This window comes from Dromiciops gliroides, chromosome 2, assembly GCF_019393635.1.
Source record: "Dromiciops gliroides isolate mDroGli1 chromosome 2, mDroGli1.pri, whole genome shotgun sequence".
NCBI classification, from domain to species: Eukaryota; Metazoa; Chordata; class Mammalia; order Microbiotheria; family Microbiotheriidae; genus Dromiciops; species Dromiciops gliroides.
In genome coordinates this window covers 341512135-341534810 of record NC_057862.1, presented here as the reverse complement: position 1 = coordinate 341534810, position 22676 = coordinate 341512135, and the positions used below count along the sequence as shown (strand labels likewise).

The following is a 22676-nucleotide window of genomic DNA, read 5'->3' as shown; positions in this document are numbered from 1 at the left end:
GGACTAGGACTTTCTGCCATAAAAACTTGATTAGGAACTTTCATGGTTAGAAACTTCAATTGTTTCTCCATCCAACACCAAATCTCCAAATGAAAATTGGAAAACCCAGCCCATCCTGCAAATATTTCTAATTACACAGTGGTTTGGCCTCATAAAGACTAACTGATTAAGATATTTTGAGTTCTTCACTGGTCCTCCAGATGTTTGGCAGTCTATGAACACTGTCTCCTTCTGTTGCCTTTAGATTCCACTGACAACTTTTTATTCTAGTTTAACCCCAAGGTCCCCTTTTCCTCTGAAACAGAAGGATAATGAGGTAACAAAGCAGAAGGAACACCACGGAAAGGGGCTGGGGTCAGGGCCAAACTCTAGAATGTCTCCCACTTGCTGAATATAGAGTCTGTGGCAGCTGTGACTCTGTAGGTTCTCTGAAGCGGAAAATTGGCAACAATTATCCAGATAATTCACTGCCCAATTCTTCTTTGGGGCCTAAGTGATCCAGGCCATTGCCACCTTGATGGGAAGGTCTGGGTGAGGACCAGAAGACCCAGACTCTTGTTGATTTGATTTTCATCCTTTGACCCCACAGGCCCCAACTCAGAGCCTCCATCCTGCAGCGTCAATTCAATATCCTGTCCATCTGCATGTACCTGTAGCAACAATATTGTGGATTGTCGAGGAAAAGGCTTAACGGAAATCCCGGCAAACTTGCCGGAGGGCATCGTGGAAATGTAAGTTTCTGTGTTCATGGTTGCTCGGGTCCTAATCATCTCTTCCTCAGCCAGACCTCTGCTTGGCTGTCTCCCTGAGTCATCCGGAGACTGGTGCTGTTAACAGCAGATAGACTGGGCCAATGGGGAAGTGTTTTTGCCATCATCTCTGTTATTTCTCATTAATGGGGTTTACAGCCTATTCACTGTCTGTCTGGCAGAGGAGAGGATTGAGTGCTTGTTGATTTCATTTGAAGTGAGACATTTAACCTCTGCCATTGCTGTACTTGAGGCAAAGAAATTTTTAAAAGTTCATGTGCCTGGGGCAGCTAGATGGCGCAGTGGTAAAGCACCGGCCCTGGATTCAGGAGTACCTGAGTTCAAATCCGGCCTCAGACACTTGACACTTACTAGCTGTGTGACCCTGGGCAAGTCACTTAACCCCAGTTGCCTCACAAAAAAAAAAAAAAAAGTTCCTGTACCTGTGCATGTAAACTTATATACACACAAACACAAATGTGTCTGTATGTGCCTATGCATGTTTTCAAGTTTCCTGTGAAAAAAAATAAGTTCCAGGGTAACTTCATTCTCCCCACATCATAAAAACTGCTCATTGGGAAACTTTGGACTGGGTGCTTTGTCAGAATCGATCACAAAATCTTTGTTGGATGTTCTTCACCTTTTTAACAAGGATTTCTTCACTTACTAACTCTGCCCTCAGATGACTCTGCCCAAAACCAGGTTTGACAATTCCTTTAGGGACCCTGGATGGAAATCCTCCAGCCTGCAGCACCTGGATTCCCCCCATCCCCCTTTACATCTTTGATTAGAGAGGCTGGTAATATTTGGTCCTTTCCCTAGTGATCCATCATTTCCTCCCCCTCCTCAGCTTCTTCAGTTTCATAAGATTACCCATTATGCCTTAGCCTTAGTCTTTATTTCCTTCTTACTCTTCTCCTGATATAGCTTAAACTTCTTCCTTTTTCTCTTGACCTTTCTTTTTGTTGTTGTTGTTGTTGCTGTTGTTGGGCAATGAGGATTAAGTGGCTTGCCCAGGGTCACACAGCTAGTAAGTGTCGAGTGTCTGATGTCAGATTTGAACTCAGGTCCTCCTGAATCCAGGGCTGGTGCTTTATCCACTGCACCACCTAGCTGCCCACCCCGCCCCTCCACCCCTGTTCTCTTGACCTTTCTTACAAATACTCCCCTCCCCTGACCAAAGAAGACAATCCATTTCCTCTTCTCTCCTCCTTGTCCACCTTGACAAGGTGACCCTTGTCAATGTGGAACCTTTTATCTGGTACCTTTTACAGATCCTATTGCTTCTCCACAATAAGCTTCTTTCCTTCCTTGAGCAAATCTTCATGATCTAGCTAATTCCTGTCCCACCTCCTTCTATGTCTCCAAGTTATCTCCTTCTCAACTAAGCTACTAGCTATCTGTTAAGTTCACTTCTAGGAAGCAGCTAGGTGATGCAGTGGATAGAGCACTTGCCCTGGATTCAGGAGGACCTGAGTTCAAATTCAGCCTCAGACATTTGACACTTACTAGCCATGTGAACCCTGAACAAGTCACTTAACCCTCATTGCCCTGCCCCCGCCAAAAAAGTTCACTTCTAATTCCAGCTGTCCCAGGCCACCCATACTAAGCCATTCTGCTGGTTCCCTACACTTTCTAGAGTTTTCTTTGGAGATTGCTTTTAAAAATGCTATTCCTCAGGGATCTCCTCCAGTGAGCTCTCTTTAAATAATATTCAACTGGGGCAGCTAGGTGGTGCAGTGGATAGAGCACTGGCCCTGGATTCAGGAGGACCTGAGTTCAAATCCAGCCTCAGACACTTGACACTTACTAGCTGTGTGACCCTGGGCAAGTCACTTAACCCCAATTGCCTCACCAAAAATAAGTAAATAAAAGAATAAATAGTATTCAACCCCTCTCTGGCTTTATTCATTCTTCTATCCCTCCCCCTTTCTGTCTGTTCCTCTTCTCTATCTCTTTACCTTTCTCATTCTTTTCCTTTTCCTTCCTCTTTTTTTCTCTTACTCTGCCTCTTTCTGCTCCCCTATTCCTTTTGCCTTGTTCCCTCCATTTCTCTCCCTTTCCTTCACCCCCGCTTCTTTTTTCTGCTTATTTAGTCCTCTTTTTTTGTGCTCTGTTATTTGTGGCATTTACCTTCCCAGGTCTAGGAATACTTTTCCTATCTGGGCATTAGTCAGTTGTTCTGGATACAATTCCTATTACAGTCCTATCTCTTTTCAGAAGCCCCTAGATCATCCCTCTTTTCTCCATCCCACTTCACTCAGCTCTCCCCAGGCTATTTGTTTATTATTTCACTTTGGCAACCATGTTACTTCCCTTGGCCTGGTGCCGCAACCACAGAGTGAGTCTGTTTTAAGAAGCCAGTCTGAGGAAAGTCATGCTGTAGCCATTGGCCCCCAACTCAGGAATCGTTTTTCTGAAAATTTGTGCCATGACTTTTTCTGATTGGCTTGCCCACCCACCTTGCCTGATACGGAGCCCTGTTGTTACTGGCGTAGACCTCTACTGAGGCACAGGCTTACATGTATAGCTATGGCCTGTGGGAGATAAAATTGAAAATATATCTAGTTGATTTGGGTTATGAAATTGTCCATAAATGGGAAGTAACAGTCCCACAGTACTCTGCACTAGCCATACCCTTCTAGAATAGCTAGACATTGAATTCTCCGAGAGTTAACAATTGAATGGACTGCCTTAGGAAATAGTGAGTTCTTAGACACTGAAAGAATTTAAGCATAGGATGGATGACTGTCTGCCAAGGATAATTTGAAAAGATGAATTCTTTAAGGAATGGGAGGAACTAGGTGGTCTCTTAAGTTCTTGTCCAATTCTAAAATTATAGGAATTATTCCAAGAGAAACATTATAATGTAATGAATGGACAGCCATTCCCTTAGAGTGAAGTCTCTTACAGGTAGTGGCTTTGTATCCCTGAGTGATACAATTAACCTCTCAATGCCCCAGGTGGCTCTCTGAGACTATATACTGCACTTGAATTGGCAGCTTATGGCAGTGGAAGGAGTTTCCATACCAGGAGTTCCCTACACTGCATGCCTCAATACCTACAACACTGCCTGAGCCTCACTGTCTTTTCAGTCAAAAGCAGATAAGAATGGTATTGTTTCTCTCCGTCTTCCATCTTTTTCTAGCTGGGTTAATGAAACTGATTGTTGGTGTGGAAGAACAACCAAGCTAGGTCAATCCAAAAAAGGTAGTCCCAGAGGTGCATGCTCCTCACCAGGTGTTCCTGGGCCTGTGTTGCCATCAGCTACCACCTCTCAGATAAGGGATCCATTAGAAAACTTTGTGTTCCTCATTAATTGCCTCCTGCTTCAAAGATTCATCAACTTGGGGGAATAGTTCTTTAGCCTTCCATTCATTCAGTCAGAGCATAGGTGTGTGCTTAAATCATTTTCCGTGTGCTGCTACTGCCTTGGCACTCAGTTGGTTCTTGGCTTTACTTTCTTTCTCTCATTTTGGATGAGGCACAGCTCCTAGCAAGCACAGTGGAGTGAGAGTCTCCCTTTTTGCTAGCTGATCAGCATCATAACATAGGCTAAAATGAAACCAAGTCAACTCTTGATCATTTAAGGAGCAGTTGTATAATGAGTTAAATGCCTAGGGCTTCATATCTCTTGTTTCATCTTACTCGTTTCTTTAGATATATATGGGGCTAGGAAATAGAGGAACATAGAGAAAGGAGCAGTCTTTTCCATGATTGGAAGAGTGACACAGGAGGAAAAACTGGGGGAAAGGGAGCTGGGAAGGAGAGCGTTAAAAAAAAAAAAGAAAAAGAAAAAGATTGTTTCCAAGGGTAACATTGCCCATCACCAGAGATTTATTCATTGAGTTGTTATCAAAATATGTAAAGTATGTATAGGCCCAGTATCTGAGGTTAAGATGATTTAAGAGTTCTCTAAAAGTGAAAAGAAAAGGGGTACCCTAAAGCAAGTAGAAAACAGATGGAAAGGAAAAAAGATGGGAAGATGGTGAGTTGACAGAGATGACAAAGGGGAAGAAATAGCACAGTCCCCAGAATGGAATCAGGGAAGTTTTCTCCATCTAAACAAGTCATAGGAGAAAAATTTGAAAACCTGGCCCATATCTCACCACCTGTCCACAGCCTCTGGTATATTCCTTCTTAATGGCTGCATAGAACCCTCCCTGATTTTCCCCCTGGGAACGTCTGCCCCTTCCCTTTTCACTTTTATAGAACTCTTCCATCATCTTCATTCGGTTCAGGTACTGGGCCTGTACTTCTTGGCATTTCTAGTGAAATGGGCCTCTTAGTTCATTCAAAGACTAATTGGAATTGAGACATTTTCAGTTCTCTGTGGGAGCCAGTTCCTTTAACCTTCCCTCTTTTCGTGGAACACACAGGGAGTCTCCCTGCAGATTTTCTCTGTAAAGGAGCTCCCATCAGGGTTCCTCACCATCATTTCTCTGAACTGGATCCCACTCTGAAAGAGTTGGGTTCTGGAAAATGCCACAGACTCAAATGCTTCTGTTATGGGGGAAATAGGGTAGGGGTTTGGGATTGGGATTGGGGTCCTTAGGAATTCCTCTTTAAAGAATTATACCCTTGGGGCAGCTAGATGGCGAAGCGGATAGAGCACCGGCCCTGGAGTCAGGAGTACCTGAGTTCAAATCCGGCCTCAGACACTTAACCCTTACTAGCTGTGTGACCCTGGGCAAGTCACTTAACCCCAATTGCCTCACTAAAAAAAAAAAAAAGAATTATACCCTCTTGCACACAAAACCAATAGAATAAGATAATAGTTTATAGTTTATTTAGGGGCTGGGGAAGGGAAACCAAAAGAGAAATGCTTGGACTTCTTCTCATGGGGAGAAGGCATGGCACAGAGCATGGCTCTGAGATACCAATCTCCTTGAGCAGGAGACAGACAGGTACTTTTATAGAGGACTGATGTGGGTGATCATCTGACTGTGGAAAGTTCCCTTCTGGAGGGAGGACCATCCCCCACTGGTGGTGGCTGGGGGAATTGGGTGAGGGGTGGCTGCGGATCTCTCAAGCCATCTCTCTTCTAAGGCCACAGAGGCAGGCAGCCACACCTAATCTATTTCCCCCGGGGGTCAGGAAGACTGGAATGAAGGGTGGTGGTCTTGAGCTAGCTCAGTCTTAATCTGGTTCCACTCTTTAGGTGTGTCTGTCCTTTGGTTTAGTTTCTCAAGGAGAAGGTTCTTTGATGTATTCCAGAGAACTTCTGGGATGCTAGGCCCTATAACACTTCTTTGGTCTGCCATCTGAAGGTCCAATTTGTAGTGTTTGCATAGCTTTCTGCAGAGAGATAGTTGGGTTGTAATCAGACTTCTTTACTCCTGGGGGAAAGGGAATACCCCTAAATCAGATGGGAAGTTGACAGAGAAGAAGTGGCTAAAATACATTCAAGTGGTGCTCTCATGATGCCCCATCCCCTCCTATCAAGTGGAAAGAGCTGAAAACTAAATCATGTGAAGGAAGATCTTAAGGACTTAATCATGCTTAACCTTTCCTTTGTAAACGAATGAGAACAATATTGGATCCAAAAAAATTAATCTCTTGTTATAGACATCAGACACTCTGGCATTAGGATTCTTCACTTGAGGTCTGTGAAATCCTTTTTTAAAAGTATTTTGTTAATTGTATTTCATATAATTGGTTTCCTTCGTAAATCCATGTTGTTGGGTTTGGGTTTTTACATTTAAAAACATTATTCTGAGAAGGGGTCCATAGGATTCACCAGACTGCCAAAGGGGTACAGGACATAAAAAAGTTTAAGAACCCCTGTTCTAGCACTTGAATGGGGGCAGATTTTTTTTATATAGGTGGGCTTTTCTGTCACTTTTCCAATCATACCACTCTATCTATAGGCATATCTAGGAAAAACTGGATTGTTGGCTTCACCTTTACTGTAGAGAGAGAATGGCCTTGAATAGACCTCACAGGTGTCCCCAGAGGTGGAAAACCCCACCAACCTTCTAGACTTTGACCTTTTGCCTCCACACATTTTATGCACAAAAAGAGGAAAGTCAATATCTTCTTCCATAGTAAAGGCAACCCTAGAAGTACTTGGACTACCACTTTAACATTGACCCATTCTCATCATTCTCATTCTGTCTCTGTCTCTCTCTCTCTCTCTCCCCCTTCCACCCCGATCTCTTATTTGAGCCAACTGTGGGAAATATAGGTCTAAAACTATGAGTTCTTGAGAGAAAAATGTGTGGGGATGAACCCAAGATGAGCCAAAGGATGGAGCCTTCCCTACCCAGACTCAATGAGCTAATCATTATATGAGTGGCTCTAGCTTTCTGAGCTTGATCCTGGCTTGTCGAATTTACATGTAGAGGTTTAATTGACCACTCTTCCCACACACACCCCCTTGCCTTCCACCATACACTTTACCCAATAGTTTGTGACTATATGGGCCTGGGGGAAAGGGGACTTAGTCTAGGATTTTATATAAAAATATTGAACTAAGATGACCCACCCCATACCCTTACCCTAATATATATACATCTATAGAATACACCCATTTTCTAAAATTAGAATGATTTAGTCTAAGTTTCCATCCCAGACTATGTGTGTTTTTTTAAGATGTAAAAACATACCCTGTGTTTTAGCCCCTAAGCTCATATATATGAAGAACAAATCTGGTTTGGTTTCTGGGCCTCTGTTCTCGGTAGACATTGCCATGTACACTACAGACGGCTGTTTGAGAGCCTGGTTTATGTTAGAAATACATACATTCCACATTTTTGATGTTGAATAAACATAGAAACTTGGGTGACTAATGTAACCAGGATTCATTGCAGAACCAGGAGCTCATAAGCTGAGGGAAAGAAAGAAATTAGGCCATAACTAGATTGTCCCCAAAATGGAATGGGGCATGTGTCTGGAGAGTAACCTTGGGAGCAACCATTATCAGGGTAACCAGAAACCCTGGATACTATAACCTTTAATCATAAGATCATGGATTTAGAGCCAGAAAGGACCTTAGGGATCATCAAATTCAACCCTCTCATTTTATAGATAAGGAAACTGAGGCCCAGAAATTAAGTGCCTTGACCAGGGGTCACAAGCTAGTTAAGTGCCTGAGGTCATATTTGAATCCAGGTCTTCCTGGCTCAAAGTGCCCTGTTATACCATGCTACCTTTCGGATTCCTAGAGCTGTATCCAGCTGGCTTTGGGAAGGTGATTGATTGCCCATCCTCCCGATTGGGCTGGATTTCGCTTCCCTAAGAAGACCTTGGTAAGCTTAATCAGGGTGCTTAGGTCAGGGAACATAGTGCCTTGCATATAGTAAACTCTTAATAAAAAGCTTGCTAAATTGCATTCATTGCATTGTATTATGTTGAATTAAATTAGAAGCAGCAAGAGAGTTGCAGGTGGAGAAAGAAATATAAAGGGGTGTCTCAAACTCTCATTAAGGCCAACATTCCTAGCAATTCAGCCTGAGACTAGAGTAGCTTCCAAACCTTGTTTGAATGGCCAACGAGGGAAGCAAGCTTACAAGCAATTTTTGAAAAACATCAGACGTGTCCTTTCTGGGGACCTGGGGAATGATGTTGACTTAACTATTGCAAGAAATGCTTTGTGCTCTGTCATGTATTTACATCTTGAAAGTTCATTAAGGGAATGCAGGAGGAGCTGGGGTAGATCAATACCGAGGACAAGCGCCTAAAATCTCTTTGAAAGCTCTCATCTTCGATGGGGTGGGGAGATGCTCGCCTGTTTGATTTGTATGTTTGTTTTCACTGCTAGTTTTATTAAATCAACTCACAGCCTGATGAATGTTTGCCAGCAAAAGGAAGTCATGAACACCAGTTAACAGAAGACCTAAAACAGCTGTTTGCTTCAGACATAGCCCTAAATGTGACAGCTCACACTAAATCTGCCTTTCAGAAAGAACCTCATACTTCTATCTTCCCCCACCTGTTTTTACTTCATTTAATGTTTCTTTTGGTTCATTTCCCAGCCTGTGGTAGTGGATCCCCTTAGAGTATGTGGTCTGGGCAGGTTAGAACCCCACATGAGGAGCCACCTCTTATACAAAGTGCTTAGCCTAGTGCCTAGCACATAGTAGGTTCTTCATAAATGTGCATTGATTGATTAACAACCTTAATCAAATGACCCTCTATGGACAGGAGTGCCATTTTTCCAAAGGAAAAGGCACAGGGTGAGCCAGCAGGGTGGGGAGGGCCTATGAACAAATATCCAGTAACTTTGGATTCAACCCCATATCCACTGTAGTCCCTAGGGTCAGCAGTGAAAGCAGACCTGCTGCTTGTGACTCCCACCTATACGGATCAAGAAAGGGGAGGCCCCAGCCAGTGGAGGAGGCAATGTCAGTCAGCATGGGATTAACAGGCATAATGACACGACCATGCCTTGAAACCAAAGCACATGTAAGAGGCTGAGCGTCTGTGGTCTCCTTTCCGTGGGTCTGAGTATGACAAACAAAAACAAATCTTTAGTGTTTGCTTGCACACATGCCACTGCCTGCGAACAGAAGGGCTTCTTTCTCAGAGTTAACAGGCTCAGATTTGGGGGCTTAAGCCTTGAGATCCTTATTCCTGCTCCACTGAATAGTCTGTTTCCACACAATTTGCTACTAAAAGTATTGAGGGGTGGAAGAGTGGGAGTAGAAAGAACACAGGACCAGGATGGAAAGACCCAGGTGCAGTCCCAGGTCTGCCACTAACCAACCACATGACCTCAAGTCAGTGGACCTGGGCTCAAATTCCACCTTGCCATTATCTGTATGACCATGGGCAAGTCACTCAACCTTTCTCAGCATCCATTTCCTCATCTTTGAAATGATGGGACCCTTCAGACTCAAGTTCTATCATCTTATGTGCTCCTCACTTTTGAGATGTAAACTTCTTAAGAATAGGAACCACTTATGAGAGCACAATAGCACAGGGCTACTTAGTAGATGCTCAATAAGTACAAATAGACTTAATCCTGTCTGTCTCTCCCCACTCTGTTGTTGTTGTTGTTATTGTTGTTATAGGGCAACTAGGTGGCACAGTGAATAGAGTGCCAGGCCTGGAGTCAGGAAGGCTTATCTTCCTAAGTTCAAATCTGGCCTCAGACACTTACTAGCTTTGTGACCCTGGACAAGTCACTTCACCCTATTTTCCTCAGTTTCCTCATCTGTAAAATGAGCAGGAGAAGGACATGGCAAATCACACTAGTATCTTTATCAAGAAAACCCCAAAATGAGATTATGAAGAGTCAGACACAACTGAAAACAACTAAACCACAAAGAACATAGGAACAGCCACAAGGTTTTATGTGTCTGAACTTAAATTCAGTTCAATGCCTACTTATTAAGCACCTACAGTATATAAAGCATTGTGCTAAGCATTGGATGTAGAAAAATTACAGTGTCTGCCCTTAAGAAGCTTATATTCTCCTGGAGACATCTATTCATAAGACATATTTAGATAAGAGCTGGATTCTAAACTGCTTGAAACCAAAGTAGAATATGAGAGTCAGAGTGCTCCAGAGGTATTTGAGGTTGGAGAAAATGCTTTCAGCTGGGGGTATTCACGGAAGGCTTGATGGAGGAGGAGGTAGTATTTGAGCTGAGCCTCAAAAAAAAAAAGGAAAGGACTTTTGACACACATGAATTGTTTACTTCTGTGAGGATGGACAGAGACTCCACGCCCTGTGACTGAAAGAGCCATCCTCAGTACCTCTGGTCAATACTCACTCCGTCGCTAAAAGGGGAATCATAAAATCATGGAGTAGATGATCTAATCTAACCCCAGAAAGAGGAAGTGACTGTCCAAGGTCACACAGCTAGTCAGTAACAGAGACGAGACTCAGAGCCAGGCTAACATGCCAGTGCCCTTTCTCTTACATCATACTGCCTATATGTTGCAGCTCCTGAGAAGTCACTAGGCTGCCAGCATCTCTTTGCAGATGGCTCAGAGACTGGCACACTTGTCTTTTTGGGACCGTCCCAGTATCACAGATTCTCAGGAGCCTACTGGCAGCTGAGAGCGCCCAGGGACTCAAGGACAGGTGGCTCTGGGTAGAGTAGGAGGCAGCCAGGGGGCTCAGTGGATAGAACGCTGGGCTTGGAGTCAGGAAGACCTGAGTCCAAACCTGGCCTCAGATACTTAGTAGTTATGTGACCCTGGGCAAGTGACTCAACCTCTGTTTGCCTTCATCCACTGGAGAAAGAAATGTCGAATCACTCTGGTATCTTTGCCAAGAAAACCCTATGGACAGTATGATCCAAGAGGTCATGAACAGTCAGACACAGCTGAATGACTGTACAACAGCACTGGCTGGGCAAGCCCGACCAAATTCCCCTAGAAAGAAAGGTATGACACAATCCTTAGAGAACTGCATCTGCAAAGTCATCTCACTCTTTCTGGCATTTTCTGTAGGTGTTGTCTATTTACTGCCCTTGCTGTGTCTCTCCATATGACCCAGTTACCCCCCCCACCCCCACCCCAAGGCAAGCTCCTTCTGCCTGCTCTGGGTAGACCTAACTTCCACCTTCACCTCATGCATCCAGTCAGTCTGAGGCCACAGGTACCACAAAGGACACTTTCTGACACCCCTCAAGTAAAGCACAAAGGCACTGTTAATAGACCGTGGCGTTCTCATTTGTAGACTCTATTCATCCGACAGCCAAGAATGATCAGTACTGATGTTCCTCCGGCTGCCCTCCCTTTTTTCCCTTTTTTTCTCCCCCTTTCTTTTGCCTTGAGAGTGATTTGTCTGTGTTATGGGTAGGCCTGACAAACTATTACGCATTAGCGACTGAGATGTTGTTTGAAATGGGAAAATTGCTGGCAAACTGCTCCATTAGCAGGCCGAGTAACAAATATTTTCTTCCCCCAATGAAGACGAGATAGCTGAGGCACAAATTAATACAACTGTCTCCCCCACTCCGCCGTGGGGATTACTCTTTGAGACAAATGGTCTCATCACTGCCAGGAATGGGAGATGGTGATATGCAGACTGGGGAAGTGTGATCCTCCTCTGCTCCCCTCCTCAGTATTTTGTGTTTCCTCCCTCCTCCACCCCCATGCTGAGAGTTTAGGGAACACAATCTCCAAATGAGGAGGTGATGAAAAGATTTGCACCTTCATGAGACGTGAGATTGATTAGGATGGGATCCTCAGTGCTTAGTCTGGGCCAGAGCATCATCCATCAACCCTAATGGAAGCCGGCTCCCTCCCTAGCTCTCCTAGCTGTCTTCCCACTGTGCCAGCTTTTGGTGATGCAAAGGCCTTTAAGATATGGCAGGATGGAGGAAATGGGGAAATTTGCTTTTCTCTTCACAGCCCCTTCCCATCTGAGTGAGCTATAGCTCTTGGATCTCCAGGGTTTCTGGCACTTCCTAGATTGAGCTGGTTCAGTGATGGCAAAGAAAGTGTGACTTTGACCTCTACCTTAGATGGCTGTTCTACAGACAGAGGCCAAGGCAGCAAGTTCTAGGAGCCCTGGGTAGAAAGTGATCTAATCCTCAAAATCAGCACAGGAAATTGGGGGGGGGAATCAGATAATGAGGCAGAAAGCTTAGAAGATTTTTAGGTTGTGTCTCAACAAATGCCAAGAACAAAATCTGTCAACCAATCAGTGACTTTGCCTACATCAGAGTCATCAGTTTAGCTGATTTTTTTTAGCAGAATAGCATGGTGGTTTATTAGTAAGGAGTCATGTCCTAAGTCTCTCCTTTTTATTCCTTTTCTTGGTGTGTTGGGCTTCTCTGGAAATCTGTATTGGTACAAGACAGATATTGCAGTTATTTGCTAGAATTAAACCCCAGTGCCTCCTGGAAGAGAGAGATCCCAAAGTTAGACTTCCTTAGGCCCAGAACTAAAAGGATCATGGAAGTTATCAGGAAGACCCAGCCAAAACTCCTGGACCACTCCTATGTGAATCAGGACAGATATTCTCCCTGACAATGCACTGCCCCTCATAGACAGTTGAATCAACAAGGTAGACCCAGGCAATTCAACTCATTCATTCAATGTCAAGAGCAATGAGACAATTAATTGTTGGATTTTCAAGGAGCTTGTTGAAGGAAACTTCTTTACTGTGAGGTGGTGTCATTGCTGAATAAGAAACAAAGTCAACTTTCTAAAGAAGCTTTTCTTCTCCTCCTCCCCCCTTTCAGTTTATTTTTCAAAGAAAAACTCATCTCAGATAACTTCATTATTATTTTTTTTAAATAGCAGCTCAGCATACTGACTAAAGACCTTGCAGTTGAGGCAGGAAAACCTGAGTTCAAATACTGCCTTGACACATATACTGTCTATGTGACCCTGGGCAAATTGTTTCAATTGTCAGTGTCCTGGGCAATTCTTTTTTTTTTTTAATGTATAAGGTATTTTATTTTTTCCGTTACATGTAAAGATAGTTCTCAACTTTTGTTTATACAAGCTTTACAATTTCAGATTTTTCTCCCTCCCTCCCCTCCCTCCCCACTCCCCTAGACAGCAGGTAATCTGATATAGGTTATATCTATATAACTATATACATATACATATAGATAGATAGATATATACACACATATATATACACATAATAACATTAATCCTATTTCTGCATTAATCCTGTTACAAGAGAAAAAATCAGAGCAGTGATGCAATACCTCAAAATAGAAAAAAAAAACAACAGCACCCAAAACAAAAGAAATAGTATGGTTCGATCAGCATCTATACTCCACAGTTCTTTTTTTTTTTCTTGGATTTGGAGATCCTTTTCTATCATGAGTTCCCTGGAACTCTTCTGTACCATTGCATTGGTGAGAAGAATATAGTACATCACAGTAGGTCAACACTCAATGTTGATGATACTGTGTACAATGTTCTTCTGGTTCTGCTCATCTCACTCATCATCAGCTCACGTAAGTCCCTCCAGGTTTCTCTGAACTCCTCCTGCTCATCATTTCTTACAGCACAATAGTATTCCATTGTATTCATATACCACAACTTGTTCAGCCATTCCCCAATTGATGGGCACCCCCTCAACTTCCAATTCTTTGCCACCACGTAAAGAGCAGCTATAAATATTTTTGTACATGTGGGTCCCTTTCCCCCTTCCATGATTTCTTTGGGAAAAAGACCTAAAAGTGGAATTGCTGGGTCAAAGGGTATGCACAGCTTTATCTCCCTTTGGGCATAATTCCAAATTGCTCTCCAGAATGGTTGGACTGGGCAATTCTTTAAGACTATAAATTGATGAGAGATGGTAGAAAGGTTAGGAGCTATATCAGTGTAGGGAGTTTCCTATGACATTGAAATCATAGGTCGAGATGAGGGAGAGATTTTCTTATCATGTGTGTAGTAAATATTTGCACGCATGTTTAAAAGACAGCGTTTTCCTACCTAGAATACTCTTTCTTTCTCTACCAACTCTTCTTATGTTACCCATCCTTCAAGGTCTACCTGTTACCTGCCTCTTTGCTGATGAAAGCTTTGCTTATCTCATCGCTCCAGTGCTTGTTGACCTGCCCCTTCACAGAACCATGTGATTATAGTGTGAGCCACACAATTCTCATGTGGGCTATGCAAGTTAGCCCTGAATTCCATACTGTCTTATTCAGTTCTGTAATTTTCTCACATGTATTAATTTCCTCTCCTCAACTAGATTATAAACTCCTTGAGATCAGGGATTCCATCTGTATCCCCTAAATTATCTGCTTATAATAAGTGTTCAATACACTTGTTTGTTGATTGATTGACTGAATGCCTGGCTTTGGTCTCTTTTTTCAGACGCCTAGAACAGAACTCCATCAAAGCCATCCCTGCAGGAGCCTTCACCCAGTATAAGAAGCTAAAGAGGATGTAAGTTTCTGTACCTGGCACTTGGGTGGATGGGGTAGGGAGAGGGGGGAGAATCCGCACCACTCTGTTGTCTACTGCCATTTTCTGCCTTAGGAGATAGCATACTTGGTGATGATGTGTGTTGCAGAGACTGGGATCTGCCTGGGGGGGATGTTTTGTGCTGAGGGGAGGAATGCTGACTGTGAAAACCTTTGGACTGGACATATTGAGTATGGAACCTGAAAACTTGTCTCATTAGACTTAGATTATTTGGAAAACATAAAGTGTGTGTCAGGGAAAGGGGGAAGGGATATCGTGGCCCACGTTATCCAGATGTTAACATATGCTAGCCACTTGGATTTGTTTATTCAGGCCCAGAGTTAGACCTTTAGAGACACCCATATCTTCATCACAGACACCACTACAGAGCGACTATTTCCTTAGACAATGTGGCACGGTGGACCATGGCATGCATGATCAGAAGAAACCCTGGTTTGAATTCCTACCTCTGACATTCAGTATCTGTGTGACCAGAGACAAGTCTCAATATCCCTAAACCTCAATTTCTTTATCTGCAAAAGGAAGTATAATAATGTCTAAAGGACCCACCTCATGAGGTTATTACCAGTATCATACATAGCAAGATGATATAATGTATATACAAAGTGTTTTGCATAGGATACAGTTTTATTTATATACACACATATGTGTATATGTTGGGGGGAGAAAAAGAGACAGACAGACAGATACAGCTAGGTGGTACAGTGAATAGGCTGCCAGGCCTGGAGTCAGGAAGACTCCTTTTTGTGAATTCTAATCTAGCCTCAGATACCTTATAAATCTTTTTTTTTTTTTTTGCAGGGCAGTGAGGGTTAAGTGACTTGCCCAGGGTCACACAGCTAGTAAGTGTCAAGTGTCTGAGGTCAGATTTGAACTCAGGTCCTCCTGAATCCAGGGCTGGTACTTTACCTACAGTGCCACCTAGCTGCTGCCTCTCAGACACTTATTAGCTATGTGACACTGTTTAACTCAGTTTCTTCATCTGTAAAATATTCCTGGAAAAGGAAATGGCAAACTACTCCAGTATCTTTGCCAAGAAAACTGCAAAGGGGATTACAGAGTTGCACACAATTAAAATGACTCAACAACAAATATATAGATATAGATATTTATATATATGTATGTATATATACACATACATATATATAGATATACATACACATACACATATATCTATACATACATATATAATACATATGTGTATATGAACTAGCAGAATCCTTTAAGTCCTCAAAGTGCTAGAGAAATGTCATTATTATTGTTACAATTGTCATGACTCAATTTTATCACTGCTCTAGGTATTACTTGCATGTCTAGTCACATAAAACTCTCTGAGCCTCAGTTTGCTCATCCATCAAAATGGAAGAATAATTCCTGTAACAGTTATCTCATGAGGTTGGATCTCATGGGGATAATATGTATAAATAACTTTGCCAACTTTAAAGTGCTATCTAAATGTCAGCTATTATTAATAATTTTCCAATATCCATTCATTCATCTTTGCCAACATCACCATCATCCCTCCTAGCTAAACTTCTGCTGCTCCTGTCTCTACCACCTCAGACATAATATTGAACAATGAGGTTGAAGTACTAGCTTGCTGTCAGGGACTTTAATGGCTGAAACAGTAAAGTCCCATGCTGATGATGGCGCATAACCTTGCATTCTGGGAGCCTGATGACCATGCAGGCAAAGCCCACTGCCCACTTCAAGACTCAGAAAGGAAATAGAAAATCCTATTGGCTCCACATTAAGAGGGAGACCAGGATGAATGGTAAGGCAACATGTATTTAAAGCACCCTCTGTGTGCAGAAGAGCTCAATGAGCACCACCAAGCAATGCATTTACATGTAATTCAGCTTGCTTGCCCAGTGAGCTCATCTAGATGATATTTTCATTCATTTCACTCCTTTTGTTTCTCTGGGGACTGAGAACAAGCAGGTAGAAATGCCTGTGAACTGAATCATGTTTTGTCCTTATACTCAAGGAAGATCTATTTATCTCTTCTGAATAGGAAGGACTCATCACTAAAGAGGTTAAGTGTCTGCCATCTGATTTCTCCTATAATTAAACACAACTAGTGGAATAGCATTAAGTTTTGTCTTCAGATAATAGCTAGCATTTACATAGTACTTACTGTGTGTCAGGCATTATGATAGGCACTTTGCAAATATCTCATTTGATCCTCACAGTAATCCTGGGGGGTAGGTGCTATTATTATCCCCATTTTGCAATTGAGGAAACTGAGGCAAACAAAGGTTAAGTGACCTACCCAGGGTCACAGAGATAGTAAATATCTCAGGCTAGAATTGAACTCAGATCTTCCTGACTCCTAATATAAGTGAGTTCGTGCTGAGCGTGGTATCTCTCATCCGTATTCCCTGCCCCCCCCACCAAATACCTTGATGGTAGAGTAGACTAAAGAGGAAATCCTAGCTGGGGATTATTGCACTTGCCTAATGAGTACTCTTCAGTATATTATTTGGAAAAACATGAGCACCTAATCTATAACTGAGGCACTATGTTCCTTGTCCTTGAGAAGAATTCCTTTTAATAAATAAAATATTGCTTACTACTCCAGGGGCAAATCTAACGAGGTTAAACTTCTCTGAGGAAAGGTGCATGGAATAGAAGCCCAAGCCATGGGAAGAGTAGAAGGCAGTGTTGGTGTCCCATTCGGTACGGGAGAAAGTCCAAGTCTATCAATATGGCCAGATCATCCTTGATATAGGAAAACATGAGAGAACCTAGGGAACTCGTGAGCAAATGATTCCATCCTTCTGGATTTCAATATTCTTATCTATACATTCAATAGAATGTAATTTTCTTGAGGTCATAGATTGTTTTGTTCTTGTCTTTGTACCCCCCAGCTCTCAACCTGGTACCTGGCACATTATTGACACTCTATAAATGCTGGCCAGATTGGGAATGGAATAGAAGTTAGGGAGTTAGACTAAATTACCTCTAAGGTCCCTTCTAGCTCTAAAATTCTGTGATTTGATAACCCTGAAATTCTTGCTTTTCCTAGTCTTACTTTTGATCACTACTTCAAATCATGTATCCATGCCCCTGGAACTTCCTACTATCCAGAGGAGCTAACTGAATGTTTGTGTCTGATATGAACTTGTATCATAGGACAGAAACAAGTTTCTGTACTGGTTATGGAGTGCATATTTGCATCCTAGAGGCCTGGTGACCATGCAAGGTCAGCCCATCCTAACTAAAGACATTAGACCACAGGGAATCCACTGTGTTTTGGCAATCCAGTGGAAACACAGCTACTGTGAACAAAAGTGAACTTTTGTCCATAATGACTTGCTAGTCCACCACACCAAAGGCTAATGCTTCAGAGAGGAAGGGCTAGGATAATCCTGGTGCATTCACTTCCTAAGACCCTTCTATGAAAAGAAGGAGCTGAAGAAAATCTCAATTTAAGCTGGTGAGTTTTCAAATACAATCTGTGGATTTGTTACTGAGGATCTCACTGGCTAAAGGGATAAGCTGAACAGCTGTAGCTAAGAAGCTTGAACCTGTGCAGTATCTTTCCAATTAGAGACTCCCAAGGAGGAGGATGGAAAAGTGGTTGTTCTGTACTATTCATGGTTTTTTTTAAAGGAAAGGAAAACATGCCCAATGGGACTCCATCCCCAGGCTCCAGCTGTACTTGTTTAAGAGAACCAAAGAGCTTTAGTCATTCCCATTTGAAGAAACTATTTTCAGGATGCTGTTTCTTCACTGTGTTTCCCTCTCCATCTTTCTGATCCTTGGAGGTCCTAACTATCTTCTTTCCCAATTCACACCCAAGCAAAGAAAATTGATTTTCTTTCTTTTAAAGAAAAGAGGTGTTAAAGCATTATTGTAAATATTGCATGTCTCTACCTAGCAGCCCAGTCCCACGACCACTTCTCAATACAAGTAACTCCTAGAAATGAAAACTCTCCTTTAGTGAAGAGTCACTTGCAAAACCTGAAACTGATGCTCATGGACATAACTGGAATTAATCCATCATAAAGCATTTATTAAACACCTAATATGTGCCAAGCTTTGTGTTAAGGTTACACTTACAAGCATTGGGGTTGATATAAAGGCAAAGAATGAAACAATGCCTACTCTCAAAAAGCTTTCTTTCTTTCTTTCTTTCTTTCTTTTTTTTTTTTGTGAGGCAATTGGGGTTAAGTGACTTGCCCAGGATCACACAGCGAGTAAGTGTTAAGTGTCTGAGGTCGGATTTGAACTCAGGTCCTCCTGAATCCAGGGCTGGTGCTCTATCCACTGCACCATCTAGCTGCCCCTAAAAAGCTTGCTTTCTAATGGGGGAAATTATATATCTATATCTATATATGTATGTACAGAATAAATATAAATACAAGATGAACACAAGGTAGTTTGGAAAGGAGGGTACTAGCAATTGGGAGGGTCACTATTGTTGTGTAGACAGTAATGCTTGAGCTGTATCTTGAAGAAGACAGCAATTCAGTGACATAGAGATGAGAAGAAGTTTCACACAGGGTAGGGGGTGGTTAGGAAGAGGTGGGGATGGTCAGAGTTGGGGGAGATGGCCAGTGCTAAAACAGAGATGGGAGATAGGAGAGTTATGTATGAGGGGAAGAAAGAAGGCCAGTTGGGCTCAATTGCAGAGTGTGGGATGGGGAGTAATGTCCAGTGAGGCTGGATAGATAAACTGGGGACAGGTTGTAAAGAGCCAATAGGGAGCTATGGGAGTTGATAGAGGAGTGCAGTGACATAACCAAGGAAATTTGGCATTAGAGTATTGGATACACTGGTTTGGGGTATTGAATGGACTAGTTCACGGAGAGATCTGAGGAAGAGAAATGACTTAGAAGACCATTGTCAATAATCAAGGTTAGAGGTGATAGAATCCTGTTCTAATATGAAAAATCTCATTGAGCTTGGTACCTTTATGTGAGGGAAGAATGGACATTAGATTGGTAGTCATGTGACCTAGAGATCTAAACCCAAGGAATTTGCTATGTGATTTGGAGCAAATTACTTGACATCTCTGCGTCTTGGTGTTGTTGGGGGTTTTTTGCCAAATGAGAGGGGTTGGGCTAGATGATCTCTAGGTTTACCTTTCTAGCTCTGATGTTTTATGAGAAAGTCAAGCAAGGCAACAAACATTTAGCCATGCACTGTGCTAAACAGGAAACAGCATGGGATTGTGGGTAGAAGACTGGATTTGGAATCAGAAAGATTTAAGTGCTGCTATTGATCCACACTAGCTATGTAGCTGGTCATTTAGCTTCTTGATGATGGAACCAAATCCCCAAAATTGAAAGTTAATAATGAGTTTCCAGTCTGTGTCAAGAGAAGGGGCATCTACCCCCAGAAGTTCCCTTTTATGATGTACAACTCTGGCCCAAGTCCATGCCTATCCAGTAAAGCAGAATAAACTCTCTGCCAGGACCTGGTACCAATAAGAAGGACAAGTGTTAGTAAGTTTCTAAAGTACATCATCTCTGCTATGTTCTTGTCACCCAGGAAGAGAGGGACTCAATTGTCTTAGCTGTTTGGTTTTTCCTTTTGTTTTTCAAAATGTTGGAGAGGTTCTGCAGCTTAAAAAATAAAAAGCCACAACAGTTACAAACCTCATTTCAGAATTGCTGCTCCTGGGGCAGCTAGGTGGCACAGTAGATAGAGCACTGGCCCCGGAGTCAGGAGTACCTGAGTTCAAATCTGGCCTCGGACACTTAACACTTACTAGCTGTGTGACCCTGGGCAAATCACTTAACCCCAATTGCCTCACCAAAAAAACAGAATTGCTGCTTCTTTCAGGTGCATGCATGTTTTTTGCTAAAAACATGTTTTATTTGCCTACCTTCCATGGCCCAGAGATTCCACCTTGCTGCTCAAGGCGTTATTCAGCTCTGAGAAGAAAAACAGCTGGAAGGTTTGGGAATAATGGGAGGAGAAGGGGAGATCACCAGGAAAATCATTTTGTGATAAATGTGGCTGTGGAATGAATAATAAGGAGTTCTGGGCTAGAAATCCAGAAATCTGGGTTCTAGGCCCTGCTCTGTCATGAATGCTTAAGTTTTCCCAGCAGTACAAAGAGAGCTGGGGGGTGGGCACTAAATGAGAGCTCTACGGGTTCTGCTAGTCTCAGATACCGAATGACTTTACTATTTTATAAATGATTCTGTGATTTTATGACCTAAGTTCTTATTTCACCCCATCAATGTTTTTCAGAGACATCAGCAAGAATCAGATCTCAGACATCGCACCGGATGCTTTCCAGGGCTTAAAATCCCTCACCTCGCTGTAAGTGGAGAATACAGTTGCAATGAGAAATGGGAAAGGGATGTTTCCATATTTTTCAGAAGGTGTTTATCATGGCTTTTATGTTCCCCAACGCACTCATGGCAACTTTGTAAAGAAACAAATATTTCTTGGGGGGGGTGGGTGGGAATTGATCCTGCAGAATATTTGTACAACCCAAATGCATTCTTTTTATTGATTAAATGCCCTGCAGATTTTCTAGCTATTTGCTTCTAATTCTAATATATCTCCTACTCTAACATCCACTCTCTCCCCGCCTCCCATTTTCATGACCTGCAAAATTGCTGCCTCTGGTAGAAAATGTATGGAGACGACTGGACTCCATGTTCACTACTGAGCCTGCTCTTTTTTCCCATTAATTCAGAAGTGGAGGTGTACCTATATAAAAGGTTGTTCAGTTATTATCCTTTAGTTCAAGGCACTCTCTCAGGAACTAACTGCAAGGGGAAATGTGGAGGTTTTTAAAATAATATCATTTTCGTGTGTGTGTGTGTGTGTGTGTGTGTGTGTATTATATGTGTATGTGTATGCATGAGTGCATGTGTTTCTCCATTTTTGGAATTACCATATATGCCAGTGGGTAAGACATGCCCACCAAGAGCTTCTGGCGACAACATGACAGAATGGAAACACCACTGGATTATAAAGATCAAATGAGATAATATACTTGAAAGTGCTTCCAGGTAGAGAGCAGTACACAGATATCAGAGGCCTTTTGGGGGGGGGGGGATGGGCAATGAGGGTTAAGTGACTTGCCCAGGGTCACACAGCTAGTAAATGTCAAGGGTCTGAGGCTGGATTTGAACTCAGGTCCTCCTGAATCCAGGGCCAGTACTTTATCCACTGCGCCACCTAGCTGCCCCTTCAGAGGTCTTCTTGTCATCATTTTTCATCTCTGATGGCTTCCATACTCCATTTTAGGTGATGAGATGCGAACCCTCGTGAATTAGGCTTGCCCTCACTTAATGTAAAGCTTTGGCCTTGCTATTAGTTGAGCGAATAGTTAACAAATTACAGATTTTTTTTTTTCCACCAAGACCCCAGTCCATTGGGAATAGGCTTAGAAGAGGATCAGGGAGGCCTCTGATTCAGCTGCTGCCTGCTGCTTCTCGAGTAAATTAGTTTTGGTTTATCAGATGAAACATCTGTCTGGGATATCAGAGACAGGATTGTGTGTGAGATTAGTATCTGTTTATTGTATTAAGGATCACAAGGAAAAGGAGAGAGGTCTGCCAGCTGCCAAGTTACTTCTATGCTCTCTCTATTTCACATTCCTCTGGCAGGATCCAGAAACAGTCTAGGGACAGTTAATGTGACGTGACCTGTCTGCTACGCCCCACCAGGATGCCAGGTTAGACGGAAAGCTATTTCCTAATCTGGCTCCTCCACCAGTAGGACATTAGGTGCAGTTAGACACTGTGTTTAGATGCCCACTCCATGCTCATTGGTCTAGGGCTCCTGCAGACACCTTTGGGCTGCAGATAAAATAATGTAGTGACAATAACATTGGACTTGGAGTCAGAAGACGAGGTTCAGATCCCATCTCTGTTACTTAAAATTGGTGTGACGTTGGCTAAATCATTTAACCTCTCAGGGCCTCTGTTTCCATAACTATAAAATAAAGCAATTGGACTTCAAAGATCTAGAGCTGGAAAGATCTTCAGAGGTAATCTAGATTAATCCCTTGGTTTTCTAGATGAATATCAGAGCCCACAGGCTTTTCACTGTGTCAGAGGTCACTTCCAGCTCTGTCCTATAATACTGTGATTCACA

General features: G+C 42.6%; 1 protein-coding gene across 2 annotated transcripts in view; it reads left to right on the top strand.

Moving 5' to 3' along the window:
• The window catches only part of SLIT3 (slit guidance ligand 3), an 815836-nt gene that overhangs the window by 640931 nt on the left and 152229 nt on the right, over positions 1 to 22676 (top strand). For both annotated transcript variants that reach the window (XM_043985299.1, XM_043985300.1), the window contains 3 exons: positions 590 to 731; positions 14496 to 14567; positions 20814 to 20885. In XM_043985299.1, the coding sequence (XP_043841234.1) occupies positions 590 to 731; positions 14496 to 14567; positions 20814 to 20885 (286 nt within the window). The remainder of the gene's footprint in view (positions 1 to 589; positions 732 to 14495; positions 14568 to 20813; positions 20886 to 22676) is intronic.